The 17456-nt window shown below is 34.5% G+C and overlaps 1 protein-coding gene across 1 annotated transcript in view; it reads left to right on the forward strand.

Moving 5' to 3' along the window:
• Positions 1-10455, forward strand: part of LOC117570510 (neuropeptide CCHamide-2 receptor) — a 33926-nt gene extending 23471 nt beyond the window's left edge. Inside the window, exons 5-8 of the mRNA XM_034252208.2 lie at positions 6669-6862; positions 6928-7048; positions 8497-8904; positions 10276-10455. Of these exons, the coding sequence (XP_034108099.2) occupies positions 6669-6862; positions 6928-7048; positions 8497-8904; positions 10276-10312 (760 nt within the window). The 3' untranslated portion in view covers positions 10313-10455. The remainder of the gene's footprint in view (positions 1-6668; positions 6863-6927; positions 7049-8496; positions 8905-10275) is intronic.
• The last annotated feature ends 7001 nt before the right edge of the window (positions 10456-17456 follow it).

The following is a 17456-nucleotide window of genomic DNA, read 5'->3' on the forward strand; positions in this document are numbered from 1 at the left end:
CCTCGCCTCGTCAAAAGTCCTACCACAGTCCAATGAAGCAGAAGATCCTATTTTTCTTCAAGCTATTTAAGCCAGCACACTCAAGTTAAAGTACATAATATATGCAATATATTATACTATATAAACAAAGTGCTCCGACTTTGTATTTGTATCCTCTAAGCAGTCCTTTAGATTTCTTTTATACATTGTACATTTGAGTTTAACTTCTAAAAATATGATAATAATTTTGGACTTTTAAATTGTATTGAATTCATGTTTTAGCTAATTAAATAAAAAAATGATACTTCACTCTCTTATGCGTTGTAATGTTGGACTATTTGATTTAACTAACTTTCTTTAATATTTTGCGTTGGAATTTTAGGAAAATTGTTCAAAATTTAACTTTACAAATGGTGAAGCTTTTATATACATACATCATATTTTAAAGAAAAAAAGAAAAGCTGACTTTACCAAGAATTTATGTACACAACTCAAGTTTTTTAAAGTATAATGTTATGCTTCTATTTGATCCTAATAGAATGTCTATGTTTAACCTGTTAAATATACCTGACACTACTTATTAAAGAACGAAGTATCTATTAGCTCACCAAGCTCATTTACAAAAATTTTCTTCTTTTAAATTCGTTTCCATTTGATTGCATTTTTCAATTATTTGTTAATTTAGTTTATACATTCCTTGTTGGAAATCAATGCTTAGTAGTGTGGAAATGTTTCCTTTTTTCATGATGAGGGAAAATGTCCTCATTTAACAAACTGATTGAATCTGCATTCCCCAGATGAGCTGCCATTTATGGGACTCTTTAAGCTGTCTCCACCCGAAGACTTTGTTGGTCAGCTCATCAGATGGGCTCAGTGTTGTCTGCCCGGGTTATTTTACTTGAACATTGGCCATATGCTGCCATCTACTCCTCATTCCAACATTATCCTTGTTGATAAGCAACTTAAATTTAATTCCGCTTTCTCTTTTTTAATGCACCTCGTGCGGTTTTGGTTTGCTCCCTGCTTTCCTGGTCTGCGGCTGTGCTTGCGCTCGCTCGCCTGTTGCCATGAGTTGGAAATCCTTTGGTGTCGGACAATGGCAGCTGTTGCCACATAATCTGGCACCGCTCTCTTACCAGTGCCTCGTTGTACTATCTCGTGGCCGTAATTTACAACTGGTCGCTAATTTTTTGTTTAAAGCATTAAAATCTCTTTTATAACTGTTTGAAAAGTATTAAAAAAAAGAAGCCACCACATTTCAGGGAAAAGAGAATTTTATTTTCGTTGCTCTCAGTTATAATTCGTATTTATTTTTGTGATAACTGCTGTTATTGCCCATCAGAATGAGCCACGCTCCATAATTTATTTAATATCTTGTCCTTGCTGGTATTTTAATAGTCCAACAAATTGTTTGGCATGGCTTGAACCTGCAGCTATTTGGCCTAAATCCGCTTATAGGAATTTCAAATTGACTACCAAAGTTTACAGCCATGGCGAGGGATACTAATTTTAATTGAATTTCGCCATTTTCATCAATTTGAAATGCGATGGGAGTTAACTTAACTTAAATTCATCAAACTTCCTGTCAATTCGTTTAGCACGAAAAGCAAAAAAAAAATGCGAATCAATAATTAATTGAACGAGAGCCTTTAAATGAAATTCGCTTCTTAAACGAAAGAATCTTGTTAAAGATTAAATCGATATGCTTGGGTACAAGTATTGTGTGCCTCTGAAATGTATGTTACAGGCAGAAGCATCTCCGACCCTATAAAGTATATATCTTCTTGATCAGGGTCAACAGCCGAGGCGATATAGCCATGTCCGTCTGTCCGTCCGTCCGTCTGTCCGTATGAACACCTAGATCTCAGAGACTATAACAGATAGAGCTATAATTTTTTTTCGACAGCATTTGTTATGTTTGCACGCAGATCAAGTTTGTTTCAAATTTTTGCCACGCCCACTTCCGCCCCCGTAAATCAAAAAAATCAAATAACAAGCGTAATTGTAAAGCTAGTATTGCGAATTTTGGCATATACAATAATAAGTATAGTATTTATGATTCCTGAAAATTTGGTTACGATCAGATAAACATTTTGGAAGTTATTAAAGAAATACTTTTGTATGGGCAAAAACGTCTACTTACTAGGGGTTTTAGTTGCTTTGGTCGACAATCTGGTATATTGTGTCGTCTATGGTATATTTTAAATGCGGTACTATATCGATATACCACATATACCATTTGGTATATTTTTAGTATTTTTGCAGTATATTTGGTTTATTTTGAGAATAATACCGCAAAATATATTGCTTTTATTCAAAATGGGTAGCGGGTATCTCACAGTCGAGTACACTCGACTGTAGTTTTCTTACTTGTTTCAATCTATGGTACATTTGGAATGCAGAAATGTATAAATCTTTATATACTGCTTAACACAAAAGTTAATACTGGCAAATTTAAATTGAATGTGTTCGTTTTTTTCATTTATTATTCCGTTTTCATTAATTAACCAACAAAATGATGATTGGTTTTTATAACTTTGATACATAAATCTGATTACTTCAGGCAACCGTTAAAAAATTTCATTTGCTAAAAAAATGTTCACAAAAATTAAATGCATGTAAAAATGAATTAATAAACTGCATTAGTACGACCAAAAAATATATAATCTACTAATCGATTCATTAAGCGATTCTCTTTCAACTAAAATTGAAATATTTTTCCCTCTCTAATCCTTTTTGGGTATAATCTATTAGATTATTTTTAATGGGTATTTTGAGCACCCGTCATGTCAAAAAAAAACTTCATCAATACAATTAGATTGCATTAATTTCAATGTAATTATGATTTTTTCACTGCAGCACGTAAACCTTCTAAAAAGATTAGTGTCAATTAAAATAGAAACAATTTAAAAGCGAATAACATGTGGCGATGTTTTGCCACAACATTTAATTTTATTTAAAATTGTTGATTAAGTGTTTGCAGTTCATTTTATCTTTAAATCAACCTGTAAATTGTTTCACTCAATTTAAATGTATTTAAAAAATAGTTCAATGAAAAAAATACGAAGTGATTGACAGATATTGACAGATTGTTGACAGACTACGAGAGACACTCATTAATTAAGCTGTCTTTTCACTGATTGTTTCTGATAATAATACAGTATATAATTGCAGGACAAATAAAATATTCATGTATTAATTGCCATTGCTGAAAGTGCAATTTAAATGAATAAGCATGGCTTTTAAATATTGGAATTATAATAGAAATGAACTAAATTTTCAGATTTTAAATTTCAATAAATTCCATAAATAAAATTGGATTAAATTAGTTACTTAATTTGAATTATGTTCAATTTAATAAATAATTTAATTTAATTGAATTCTCAGTTTCTTAAAATTCAATATAAATAGGGATATTGTTTTATTATTTACATTTTTATATGCGCTACCCAAAGAGTAGAGATGTATTATAATGGATATGAATGTTACATAACAGTCAGAAGGAGCCATCTTCGACCCTATAAAATATGTATATTTTTGATTAGCATCAACAGCTGAGACTATAGAGTCCTGCCCGTATGTCTGTCTGTCCATCCATATGAAAGCCTATGTATATTTCAGAGACAATAAGATATAGAGATATCATTTTCGACAGCACTTGTTGTTTGCAAACATGATCTTGTTTAAAAAATCCCATTTCCGGCACCTCAAATTTTTAGTATATGGGCATTTCTCAAAGTCGCGAACGTAAGTTCGTACGAGATAAATTAAAAAAATAAAATCGAAAACAAACGTTTCCTGAAACTTTTTTTTTACTCTTCGATAGCATTTGTTTAGCTCTTTGGTTAGTGTAAATTATGGGGCTCATCGATTTTTAATTTTCATAATATTGTCAAAAAACATGCGGTCGCGAACGTACGCAAAATGGAAGTCGACTTTGGCTTAATACAGTAAAATGCAAAACTCTGCGAATTGAGACGGAATATTTTAAAGAAATAACTTTACTTTTAAAGTAGAATCATGTAGCTTTCTACAAAGTCTACTCCCAAGAAAATATCTCCATTTATTTATTTTTAATTTAATTAAGTTCCGGTCGCGAACGTACGGTCGCGAACGTACGATTTTTCCATGTTGTTTTATTTATTAAATTTTTATTTTTACCACAACTTTTTTTTTATTAATAACTTCATATTTCATAAAAACAAACGGATTTAACTCAATTTAATGTGTCTAATAACATTTCAAAACAAAAAAAATAAATTTTTATTAAATATGCAAAATGTACTGAAAAATATTAATAGCAAGAAAAATATGAAATAAATAAGAAGTAATAACTAACAAGTAATAAGTAACTGCAAACGACATAGTTTTCAAAAACAAAAACAAAAATAAATTTTTTTTTTTAAATCCATGCGACGCTAGTAAAAATCGACATAGGTAAGGTCGCGAACGTACGCTACTTTGACAATCAATAAAAAAAGATTGGTTTTAATAACCCCAACGATTTTTTATATTTAAAATATATATACCAAAATAACTTAACACGCGAAGTTTCATTCACCTGCTTGCACTTAATGCGAAGCAATTACAATAAAATGATGTTTTCGGTCGCGAACGTACGATTTGAACATAGATAAGAAGCAAAATAAAAATAAACAGTTAATTGAACATTTTTTCGCTCACTTTGCATTTTGTATCTTATTATTGGATTGCTATTAAGAGATTTGGTAGAAAAAGAGCAAACATATCATATGTTTTCTTTGTGAAATAATAAAACATAAAAATGCATACAAAAGGAGCTAAAAGTGAAAAAATTACATTTTTTCAGTTTGCAGGCAAATTTTTTTATAAAAACAACGGAGATATGCTACGGATCCATTGTATTATGAAAATTTGGATATTTCTTTATGACATTATACAAAAAAATACGATGAATGTGAAGATTTTTTTTTTCGGTCGTGGTTTACCATTTTGTGAGAATTGCCCATATACCAAATTATTCCTGAAAATGAGATTGCAATCAGATAAAATTTGTTATTATATTGGAAATATTTTTCTTTGTCTGACAATCTGATATATTGATACCCGCTACCCACAGGGTAGAAGGGTATTATAACTTTGTGCCGGCAGGAAATGTATGTAACAGGTAGAAGGAGGCATCTCCGACCCTATAAAGTATATATATTCTTGATCAGCGTCAACAGCCGAGACGATTTAGCCATGTCCGTGTGTCCGTACTGGATCTCAGAGACTGTAAGAGATAGAGCTATAATTTTTTTTCGACAGCATTAGTTAAGTTTCAGATCAAGTTTGTTTCAAATTTTGCCACGCCCACTTCCGCCCCTGCAAATCAAACAAGTAAGAAAGCTACAGTCGAGTGTACTCGACTGTGAGATACCCGCTACCCATTTTGAATAAAAGCAATATATTTTGCGGTATTATTCTCAAAATATACCAAATATACTGCAACATTACTAAAAATATACCGAATGGTATATGTGGTATATCGATAAAGTACCGCATTTCAAATATACCATAGACGGCTCAATATACCAGATTGTCAGCCAAAGTAACTAAGACCCCTTGTAAGTAGGCGTTTTTGCCCATACAAAAGTATTTCTTTAATAACTTCGACAATTTTTATCTGATCGCAACCAAATTTTCAGGAATCATAACTACTATAGTTATTATTATATATACCAAAACAACTCTAGCAACTCTAGCTTTAAAATTACGCTTGTTATTCGATTTTTTTGATTTGAGGGGGCGAAAGTGGGCGTGCCAAAAATTTGAAACAAACTTGATCTGCGTGCAAACATAACAAATGCTGTCGAAAAAAAATTATAGCTCTATCTCTCGTAGTCTCTGAGATCTAGGTGTTCATACGGACAGTCGGACGGACACACAGACGGACAGACGGACATGGCTAGATCGTCTCGGCTGTTGACGCTGATCAAGAATATATATACTTTATAGGGTCGGAGATGCCTCCTTTTACCTGTTACATACATTTCCTGTCGGCACAAAGTTATAATACCCTTCTACCCTATGGGTAGCGGGTATAAAAATCGAATAACAAGCGTAATTTTAAAGCTAGAGTTGCGAATTTTGGTATATACAATAATTACTATAGTAGTTATGATTATGGTTGCGATCAGGTAAAAATTGTCGAAGTTATTAAAGAAATACTTTTGTATGGGCAAAAACGGCTACTTATAGTTGCTTTGGCCGACAATTTGGTCCATTGTGCCGTCTATGGTATATTTTGAATGGTGTACTATATCGACATACCAAACATACCATTTGGTATATTTTTTAGTATTTTCGGTATATTTTGAAAATGATACCGAAATATTTTGCCTTTATTAAAAATGGGTAGCGGGTATCTCACAGCCGAGCACACTCTACTGTAACTTTCTTACTTGTTTAGTATTCTATATATTCTATATCAATATACCTAATATTGCCTTTTGGTATATTTTTAAATTAATAAAGCACTGTTTTTTTTTATCCACAATGGGTAGCGGGTATCTTACAGACGAGCCCACTTGGCTATAGCATTACTTATTGTATATATGTTATGTATATGTATATTACATTATAATTTCGAGGCAATTGGACTTTAAGTAAATAACGAAGAGATGATTCTTAATTTCGCGTATTATTAATTGCTTCTTGTTTCGTTTTAGATACATGGTTGTTGCCAAGGCGTCCATCTACTATTTATTGCCACTGTCCATCATTGGAGTGCTGTACATCATGATGGCAAATCGGCTTCACATTAGCGCCCGCGACATGCCCGGAGAGCAGTTGAGCATCCAAAGTCGTAGCCAGGCGCGAGCTCGACGTCATGTGGCTCGAATGGTGGTCGCCTTTGTTGTGGGTGAGTATTGTGGCAAGGAGGAGAAGAAAGAGGCGAAGGGAATGACTTACTAATTACTCTGATAGTGTTCTTCATTTGCTTCTTTCCATATCATGTCTTTGAGCTGTGGTACCATTTGTATCCGACCGCAGAGGAGGATTTCGATGCCTTTTGGCACATGGTTCGCATCGTGGGATTCTGCACAAGGTGAGCGAGCCACTTAATAACTGCGATTTCAGCGCTTTTTACATTTTCACATTTTACTTTCACATTCACTTTGAACTTATAGAACTACGTATACCTGGGGGCAATTGCATTTCTTTGCACGCGCTCTGCTAACTCAAATGGAAATGGGGATAATGGCGAAAAAATACGCGTAGTTGTATCTTAAAACTTAAGTCAGAATCGCCCCTGGGTTCTGTCTTTTGGCATGATTTTTAATTGAAAGAGATAATCCTTGTAAACTTTTGCTTCACCCCAAGCAAGTGGCTGTAGTCCTCTGCTCTGAACATCCCATCTACTCTCAGTCTATGAAGTAGTAAATTTATTTCAGTTGACAGCTTTCTTCTTCTTCTTCACTACCTTTCACCGCCCGAAAGAAAGTGTGAGAGGCACAAAGCACAAGTCCTGGGAGCTCTTTAGGGCTCTTAGCCCCGCCGCAAAGTGCGAAAAAATAATGCGTCAGCATTTTGGTAACTTAATTTGTGACGTCAGCGTATTAAGCTGGATTTGCATTTAAATGCCAAAAGGGTTGAAAAATTTACTCGAACAAATTATTGAATAAAAGATTTGAAACAAAACGATATACGACATTGTGTAAACGGAATAAATGCGCCGCATTATCAACTTTGGGGATGCAAATAAAACGGATAAAGCACATTAAACAATTTATGTAATTTTGGAACTGACTTTAAGAGTCTCAAAGTATATTAAAATGCAAAAATAGGGATAAATATAGTTTCTGCCTCGCAGTTAAATTTATGTTTACATAAAAGTGAATCGAAAAAAAATATTGTAAATTTTTTTAAGGAAAGCTAGTTAGGCCCAACCAGGAACATCAGAAAATACTGAAAATACGTTTTAATAATCGATAATAATGAAATAAATAATACGCGTTGAGAAAAGTCTTTCGTTTTCTACAGCGACTTTTCGGTCAAGACAAATCGCTTCACTCAAAATTATGCATTTGGAAGTACAGAGATGTAAGAGTAATAATAAAAGCATAACTTATATCAAGAGAGAGCTATTAGAATAGCCAAGAGAGTGTAAAGTGAATATGTATGTGTGTGTAGGCACTCGACCTACTACAAATATAAATATGTAAATAATTATGCATCTATTATACTTTTTAGTACTATTCAGAAAAGAATATATTTCAATCGGAGAAATCGACTTCTTATCATGTCCCTTAGGCCTGATGTTTATTTTAATTCTCTCCAACATTTCATAACAATATATATCGATAAAATAGAATTTCGTAAATTCCTAATTTTTGAATAAGTCAGATATGAAATTACCCTGTGTAACACAGTATATCAAAATTGCAATTGTATGAGTATTTGGTATTCTAGTCTCTCAAACTCAACCTATAACCATTTCCAGCAATATCATTTCACCCATGGACTAATTTTTGGCATCGCACTTTCAATTTGCAGCTTCCTCAATTCCTGCGTTAATCCAGTGGCACTGTATTGTGTGTCTGGTGTGTTTCGGCAACATTTCAACCGATATCTCTGCTGCTTCTGCATCAAGCGTCAGCCCCACCTTAGGCAGCATTCAACCGCAACTGGCGTCATGGACACCAGCGTCACCTCGATGCGACGCTCGACTTATGTGGGAGGCAGTGGCGGAGGCGGAGGCGGAGGAGGAGGGGGTGGCAACTTGGCTGCCCATCGCGCCTCGTTGCACATGAATAACAATCATGGCGTTGGGGCTGGAGGGCGTGGCGGCAGTTTCCATCGCCAGGACTCGATGGCGCTGCAGCACGGAGGCAGTGTGAATGGGGCTGGAAATGGAAACGGCGCCGGCAACATCGGACGCGGCTCCATCATCAATGAGAAAAGGTGAGGAACGCTGATTGTGGAGCTGCTGGAGGAGGGTGCCACCCCTCAGGAGGCCGACGAGCAGCTCTAAACAATTGGCAACTCTGATCTCACTGGCTGACTGTCTGTCTACTGTCTACTGTCTACTGTCTGTTTGTCTGCTCTGTTCTGTTCTGTTCTGTTTTGTCTGCTGCGTATCGCACTCTTGCACCCAAAAATCGCACACAATGCCCTTGCTAATTGGCAGTAATTGTTTGGCCTCCAATCTGTTAGTCCTGTATCTGTGCAATTTGTGATGCAACAATCGTCCAACGCCCAACGCCCGCAGCCCATCGACCAATTGGTCTATGTAAATTTCCAAGGGCTTTAAGCCCTGCATTTCCCTTGAGAAGCGAAGTGTACCACTTACTTCACTGTACATACTAACTAAGTGGCAAAAGGCCTGCGTATACGTGATTCTCAGACAGACAGGCTTAGGCAATGTGTGTAAGTATTGTAAGTGTGTTAGTGTACCTTCCATCAACTATGCTGAGAGCTTAAAGCTCTCCTCTACGTATACCTCGTGTAAGCGACAGCTTAGCCGATTTAACTAATGAACGGAATATAGCATAAACTTCCATTTTCAGTACTTTGTAGTCGAGAATTAAACGTAGCACACGTATTAATAATAGCTATTGTGTTTAGGCTCAATTTGTTGTAAATACATATGTAATGTAATGTGTAATCTACACACTCTCTCTCTATCTCTCTCTTACCTACAAAATGGTATTCTATGTGATGTGCTTAATTAAGTAGTATTTAAGAGGCACTCGAAATAATTCGTAATTATTTATACTCCAATACATACACTCAATCGCATTAGAGATGGGCAAACTATTACTAATTATTTATAAAATATATTAAAGCCCTTTTAATGAGTTCAAGCACTCATCTCTATTGCATATTGAAATTTAAATTACGTCTAGTTTCATAATCTTGTGTAGCTGCAAATATCAATAGCTATAATTATAATAAGAGAGCTTAAATTGTATGTACATAAATGATTAAATAATATTTGGTTGTTGTTGCTTTCAAGTATGAAATTTAAAAACTATTAAAGAGCAAAAATTAGCAAATTGAGTTGCATTATTGAGAAATTACTTACTGTGGAAATAATGAATATAATCAATATAACATTTTTCTATCTATTAAAGCACTTGTAAATATATAGCTTAATTTGTAAAAACACAATTTAGTAAAAGCAATGAGAATATGTATATGGTAATAAACAGGTAATGTATTCAATTTGCATTCACAATTTATTCGTTTCCATGCAGCACCAAAAAAAAAAAGAGTAATATGAACACAAAATTCAAATAATAATAATTCAAGCTTATATTTTTACGGTTTCAGTTTTATCAAATGCTACGATGAGCGTACTCGCTACTAAATTGGAAATAATATTTCATTTCAGCATCGAATTAAATAAAGTAGTTGTTAAACTCTCTTTAAAATAAATAATACAAGTAAATATTTACAGTTTAAGATTGTGAAATCCTCTCATACAAACTTAAGCAAAAACAATATATATTTGAATGTTAATGTGTCAAATGTGCAAATATGAAAATGCAAATAAAGTTTAGAAAATAATATCAATTATTTTATTTATGAACGGATACAATTTTTGCAAAATGTAAATTAAATGCGATTTATTTAGTTTCTTTCAATATTGTTTATACTCGTATGTAAATTTGCAAATGGGAAAACAAATTGCTTTTAATAGACTTGTCAAATACTGCAAAATTCTGACAGCTTTTATAAAAATGGAGAAGAACAAAATAAAAGGAAAATTTGATTGTAAAATTACACAGACAAAATATTCATAAGCAAGAAATTCCATTCCATACAAATTCAAGAGACAACATAATGTTGTTGTTGCTGCTGTTGCTTTGTCTAACATGTCAACATTGCAGATAAAAACCGAACCCAATTTTTGCCCCAAACACACGCAAATACACACAGGGGAAATATGTCAACACACCTTTTGTGTAGCTAGACAAAAGTTATTGGCATGCAATAAATGCTGCAGTCAAAGTGGCTAATCTCGACCCTTACCTCCAACTCCACCTTCACCTCCACCTCCAACCCTAGGCTGACATGTCCATTGAATGGCTCGCTCTGCCCTGGCTGACAGACCTATTGGACCTGCACTAAATCAGACGCAACTGGCAGGTGGCACCCTAGGATTGGACTCGTAGCCTACAACCTGGTCGAACAATGAACAAATTTTATCATGTTTTCCCCAAAAATGTGGGAGCTATGTTTGTGTGTTGATGAATGTGTGTGTAAGGGAGGTTCATATAGCATTTTGGCATTTTGAAAGACCTTCTCCTCTCTTCTCATCTCTTCTCTCGCCGCAGCGATCACTTCGAATTCAGGTAATGCTAATGTCAATGGTAATTTGTGTTGCCTGCAACGTGCCACAAAATGGGTTCAGAACACACCAGATTTATGTACACACTCAAAATGTAAATATGTGCCCCTCTGTGAAGGAGCAACATACATATAGAAGGTCTTATGGTCAACCCAGCATTTGCTTTGTGCCCAAATGCAAAAGCCACCAAAACCACACTGGCCACAAATTTTGTTGGCGCTGATTGGCAGCTCCCCTTAACAAACGAGCTCTTCGCCTGTCCCTGTTTCTCGTTTCCCTTTTCCCGTTTCCCTTTTCAGTCTATTTATCATTTGGGGCATTGTCAGAAGTCCAGCCAAATGCCGATTACACAATTAGCTAAATTTGTTGGTGGTCTTTTGTGCTGGTTTTGTGCTTCGGCCAGTTACCTCAGCTGTTTATAGCCAAGAGATTTAGGCGTGGACACGTAATTATCGTAAATATTCATTTCCTATGGCACTTCTCAGATGAGTTTGTTCAATATTTTACGACTCAGTTTTCTTCTTGGCAACAGAAATTGCAAGTAAAGTTTTACTGTCAATTACATTAAATATTTTGTATCTAAATTAACCAAATTTATCAGCAGACTATTTTGTTATTGTACCTAATCTTAGGCTTTTGTAGCTGAGAAGTAGTTGCCCAAGGATTATAATGTTAAATATCCCAAAAGTAGAAAAGAAAGATAAATGTTAAATTTCTTCAAAAAGAAAAGCAACCACAGATAATTTATAATTTGGTGACTCAGTTTGTCTCAGCTAACCATCAAGTTTGAAAATGGCTAAAATGTGGCCATTCATTTATTTATAATTATTATTTACTGCTGAAATTTTTATGGGTTTTTTCGTCTGACTTTGAAAATTTAATTGCTCTCAAAAGTATACTATAAATATAGTTTATTTTCTAACGAATTGCTGTTAATCTCATTGAATATTTTGTGTTCTATCAAATTTAAAATCAATTATTTAATTGTGTATTTACATATTTTTATTTTTTCTAATATTATTTTTTTTTAAGACTTGTGACTGAAGTTTATTACTTAAGACAACCTTATTCAAAGTTACTATAAATGCAGAAAGTAAGCTACAGTCGAGTGTGCTCAACCTATACTCATTTTCAATAAAACCACATTCTATAATTAAGCCAAATATATACCACAAAAATACTCAAATATTCCGAGGTCTATATTTGGTATATCTATATTGTAATACGTTCAAAATGTAGCATAGAGTAAAAAATATACCGGATTGTCAGCAAAATCAACTAAGACACGATCAAGTAGACGCTTCTGCCATACAAAATTCTTAACTACAATTTTGGACACTTAAATAAATTGTTTGAACCAAGTTCCTGTGCTTTGTTATCCGATTTTTCCGATTCGAGAGGGCAGATGTGGGCGTGTCAAAAATCTAAGGGAAATTTGATTTGTATGCAAAAATAAGAAATGCTGTCGGAATAATAATTGTAGCTTGTAGTTTCATACAGACAGACAGACAGACGGACAGACGAACATAACAAGGGTTGGAGATGACTCCTTCTTCCAGTAACATAAAATTATAATACACGTGCCAAATATTACAACAAAAAAAATTTAATTAATTTAATTTAAAAATTTCCAAAATACTTAAGGTAGATAAAGCAACCATAAAGGCAACGATTTTTATCGTAATCGAGATGGTTTGAGTAATCTGTTATAAGCTTTCTTAAATAGACTAATGCGACCAAGTTGTGGTAGATAAATAGACAAAGGCAGTGAATGTTTACTCACAATGTGGACACAAATTTGTTGACCAAACTCGAATCAAGCGTTAATTCTCCTATGTACATATAGACTGCTCCCCTGGCCCCTCCTGCATCGTCTGCCAGCAACAACTTGTAATGGAAACTTTGCATATGCAAATGAGACCCAGGGAACAGAACCGACACACAAGATGAAAAGAGAAAGTGAAGAAGACGGAGAATGTTGTATGCAACAATGTTGGATAAGTGTGGATAGAAGAGAGAGTCGAGATGAGCAAGTAGTCGTATGTGATGGACCCTGGAGTATAGACCAGAGCAGGGCATAACATAACCGTAGAAGCATCTGTGGTAATCAGATTATCAAGTGCTGAACGTGGCTGGTAATGGCAGCAAATTGCTAGCAGCCAAGGGAAAACTTTCAACGCTTCACTTCTCACCATCTCAAGTGGCCCTAAAGTGATTTATCACGCTGCATAGCTGCGAAAGATGTCAAGAATTTTGCTCGCTCTCTCTCTCTCTCTCTCTCTCTGTCGCAGTTCACAGTGCCTCCATCTGGACATCTCTCAGTTCAGTTCAGTTCAGTTTATCAGCTTATGCTTAACGCATTGGCAAGGGAAGCATAACTAACAATTAGTGTACCGAACACGCCTATCTCGATATACCCTGTCGGCATCTCGCAAGCTCTTATCCTTTATGGTTCCTGGCATTCATAATTCCTCATTATGTGTCCATGTCGAATTTCCTTGCGCCTGCATTAAAATCAGCCTGTTGTTAGGGGCAGGCTAGAGAGATGGACAGATTCTTATCCTGTTCGAGTCGCCTTTTATATGTTTGTCTAACACGCAACTAAAGGCGACTGTCTCCACGTTGAGTTGGGTTGGGTTGTTTCGGTGCTTGGACCAAGGCTTAGCTTAACGTTGCCGCCCCACTCGTTATGGGCACTTTGATGCGGCCATCCTTTTGGCCAAGTGCCGCCGTGCTGTTTGGTTTGGGCCATTTTGATTATGTTTTCGCTTTGCTTCTGCTCTGTTTTTGTTAATTGGCGCAACTTGTAAGCTGAGCAGCATTGACAGAACACTCTCTCTCTCTCTCTCTCTCTCTCTCCCTCTCTCTCATAGGAGGCGTGTCTCGTTCAGGGCTGATGGACGCACGTGTCGTAACACGGTCAAGCAACGAAAATATCATTTTGCCCTGTTTATGTGCATGTCTAAGAGCCAGCGAATTGTTTCCGGATTTACTCAGGATTTGCTTCTTGATGTTGATGCTTTAAATTGTTTTCGCCCCTCCATTTCATCGCCCTCGCCCTCGCCCTCGACATTGCTTTTCTTTTTTGTTTCATTTTGCTTGCCTTTGTTTTGCTGTTGGGAATTTTCGTGGCATTGATATTTATGGGCCAAGCGCCTGTAGTTTGATATGCCTGATATATGGATATTGATAGGTTGATTTGTGGCCTGCTGGTTAATAGAATAAAATAATTTGAGCCATTCGCTGATTGAATTTAAATACATTTCCAATTCGCACATAAATTGAATTATGTCACAAAAAGTAAATGGAAATATGTATTATATTTTTATTAATTACAAAGTTAACTAACTTAATTCAATATAACTTTACAATCAACATCAAATAGTAATAAAATACACTTCAAATTTCATTTCTGATTAAACTTACGATACAAATAACAAAATATATTTAATTACAGTTACGAAAATTGATTAAATTAAAACTCAAATTACATTGATTTGAAATTTTTACCATAATTACGTTAATTATTATTATCAACAAATAGTAGTTAAGTAAATATCGCAAATGAAAAAGATAATTAATTTGCGTTTAAGTATTTTTCTATTTATTTTATGTGTTACACACAATGCTAAACTTAAATAAACGAAATAAATTAAAATAAATAATTAAATATTTTATTTTAATTACTGAAATTATGAAATAAATTTAAAGTCAAATAAAAAGACAGCCACAGTAAGTAGCATTCCTTATTTTTAACTAAGAATATTTAAAGTCATAAAATGGAGAGAAAATAAAGGAACATATGGACAGATTTATTTACAATTTAAAGAAGACAAATTGCGAATTAATTTAGCAATTTTATGCACTTCATAGCGAGATTATAAATTTGAGCAGAGACCAAGAATAATCCTTTATGAAAGCAGCTCCATCACTTCAAGTGGCCATTTGTTAGGGCCAAAGGCTTCAGCGGCTGACTGTCAGAAATGCCGTCAAGTGTTGAAGGTCCTTCGTCAGTTTCAGTAAAAATAAAACTCCGAAATCTGCACATTGCCCCTTACGCTTTACGAATTTCCTGTTCCATTAACATGTTTTGCTTTAGTTGTTTTCATTTCAGAGACAGACTCCTCACCTGGCAAGGTGCACATTTAATAGGCTTAGAAGCATCCGTAAGCCGGCTTAAATGCAAAGTGCGTTAATTTAATGACAGTTACAATAAAAAACGCCGGCGGCAGAATGAGGCAGCCAAGCAGCAAATGCCACACAGAGCTACATCGCCACTGCAAGCAGCTTGACGCACTTTTTAACCCCACAGTGGCGCACATAAGTTTATCGACCTCGATAATAAAGACTGTTTTGAATGCAGCATATGGGAAGCCATATTGCGAAAGTCTTCAATTGACTTTTTGCAAATTATTTTTAAAATATGTTTTCCATATTTTCATTTCAAGTGAGAGAATGGTACGATGGATTTTGATTTGGAAGTTTGCAGACTGAGTAAATAAAAATAAAAGTTGAATTCCATTTGTTTTTTGCTTTTATACCATATGGTAAAAAGCAGAACGCGTTGGTATTCGGATATTAGTTGCTTTGGTTGACAATCTAGTATATTATATCCATATAATATATTTGTATTTTATATAATATAGTATATTTTTGGTGTATTCATTTGGTATAGTTTTAGAATAATACCGCATTGCATTGCTTTTATTGAAAATTGGTAGCCAGTTGACCACACTTGACTGCTTCTATCTTGAATACAATTTAAATCTTCAACGTCAGAATTGTGTTTTAAATCAGTATGCAGCTATAATATTATCTAGTAAATGCTTTCATGTCCACTGTAGCTGCTCGTCAAGCTGTTTTTATGGAACTTAACCTGTGTCAAAGAAAGCCAGAGGCGACAAAGAAAATAAGCGCAATTAGTTAACGGCATTTGCCACCTTTTGCCATTATTAAGCTTTAATGGGATTTCTGAGGAAAGGCCGCAGGCGGTACTCAATCTGTCTAAATGGCAAGGCACGAGAATACGAGAATATGCTGGTAAATTGAAATCAAATTAAAGGTATTATCGCCTCAGCAATCATTATGCCAAATGCCGAACAGTAGCTTGCAGTTGCTTTTATACTTTATTTTTATTTTATTTGAATATTATGTATATGTCTTCGAAAGTCATTATTTTGCAACCCTTTCGAGCCCCTTTCGACGGGCCACTCCAAGACCCATTTGTTATTTCAATAGAGCATAAAGCCATTAAAAATCAATTGGCCTCGAAAAAAGAAAATGCAAAGTACGCCCAGCTTATGTCTGCGAACACATGTGAACTTTTTTTTCCCCAAAAAGAGGCAACGGAAAAGGGGAAATTCAAGGCCGCCTACATCGAATAAACAAAAGTATTTTGTCTTCGGCTTTGCATTCCGCTAAATTGACTCTCAACTTTACGCGAGTGGTTCCAAAAACTACTCCCCCAACTTGGTCTTTCTGTTTTTGTCCCTCTTAGCAGCATCCCATTTTGTTATTTTTCTTGTTTTCTTGTTTGTCAATTTTCAATACTCTTTCAATGGGTTCGTGAAACTTTCAATTCCCATGAGTATATTCACAAAATAGCTTAGATGATTGATATAAATAATATATATAATTTGGGCATTTTTGATAGTTCAATTAATGCTGTCTTAAATGTTCCTCTATTTACCAAAAAATGAACAAAGCTTATAATAACACAGAATTTTTTGAACACTTTATGAATTTTAACTGTACAAGTTTCAAATGAAATAATAAAGCTGTACAAGAAATATAAATTAAGCCCAAGAAGAAATTCCGATAATCACAATCACAATCACAATTAATTAATTAATTTAATCACAATTTTTTAATATATGATATAAAGCAGTATAGATTCGATTTTGAAATTCTTGAATCTTTGAATTCTTTGAATCAAATATTTCAAGTATTAAAGATATAGTATTATTCATTTGTATATAAATGCCTCAATTGAATAGAATTATAGTAGAAATTAATTCACAATAAATTGTGTCATATGTATCACGTTAGTATTATTCATAATTCAATCTAATTACTGATCCAAGCTAATGAGCAGAAGCTTTGATTGCCATGCCAACACGTTGTTAGTCAATTGTCAGCTACAGATTGCACCTGTGGATAA

The sequence above is a fragment of the Drosophila albomicans genome, chromosome 3, assembly GCF_009650485.2.
Source record: "Drosophila albomicans strain 15112-1751.03 chromosome 3, ASM965048v2, whole genome shotgun sequence".
Classification (NCBI taxonomy): domain Eukaryota; kingdom Metazoa; phylum Arthropoda; class Insecta; order Diptera; family Drosophilidae; genus Drosophila; species Drosophila albomicans.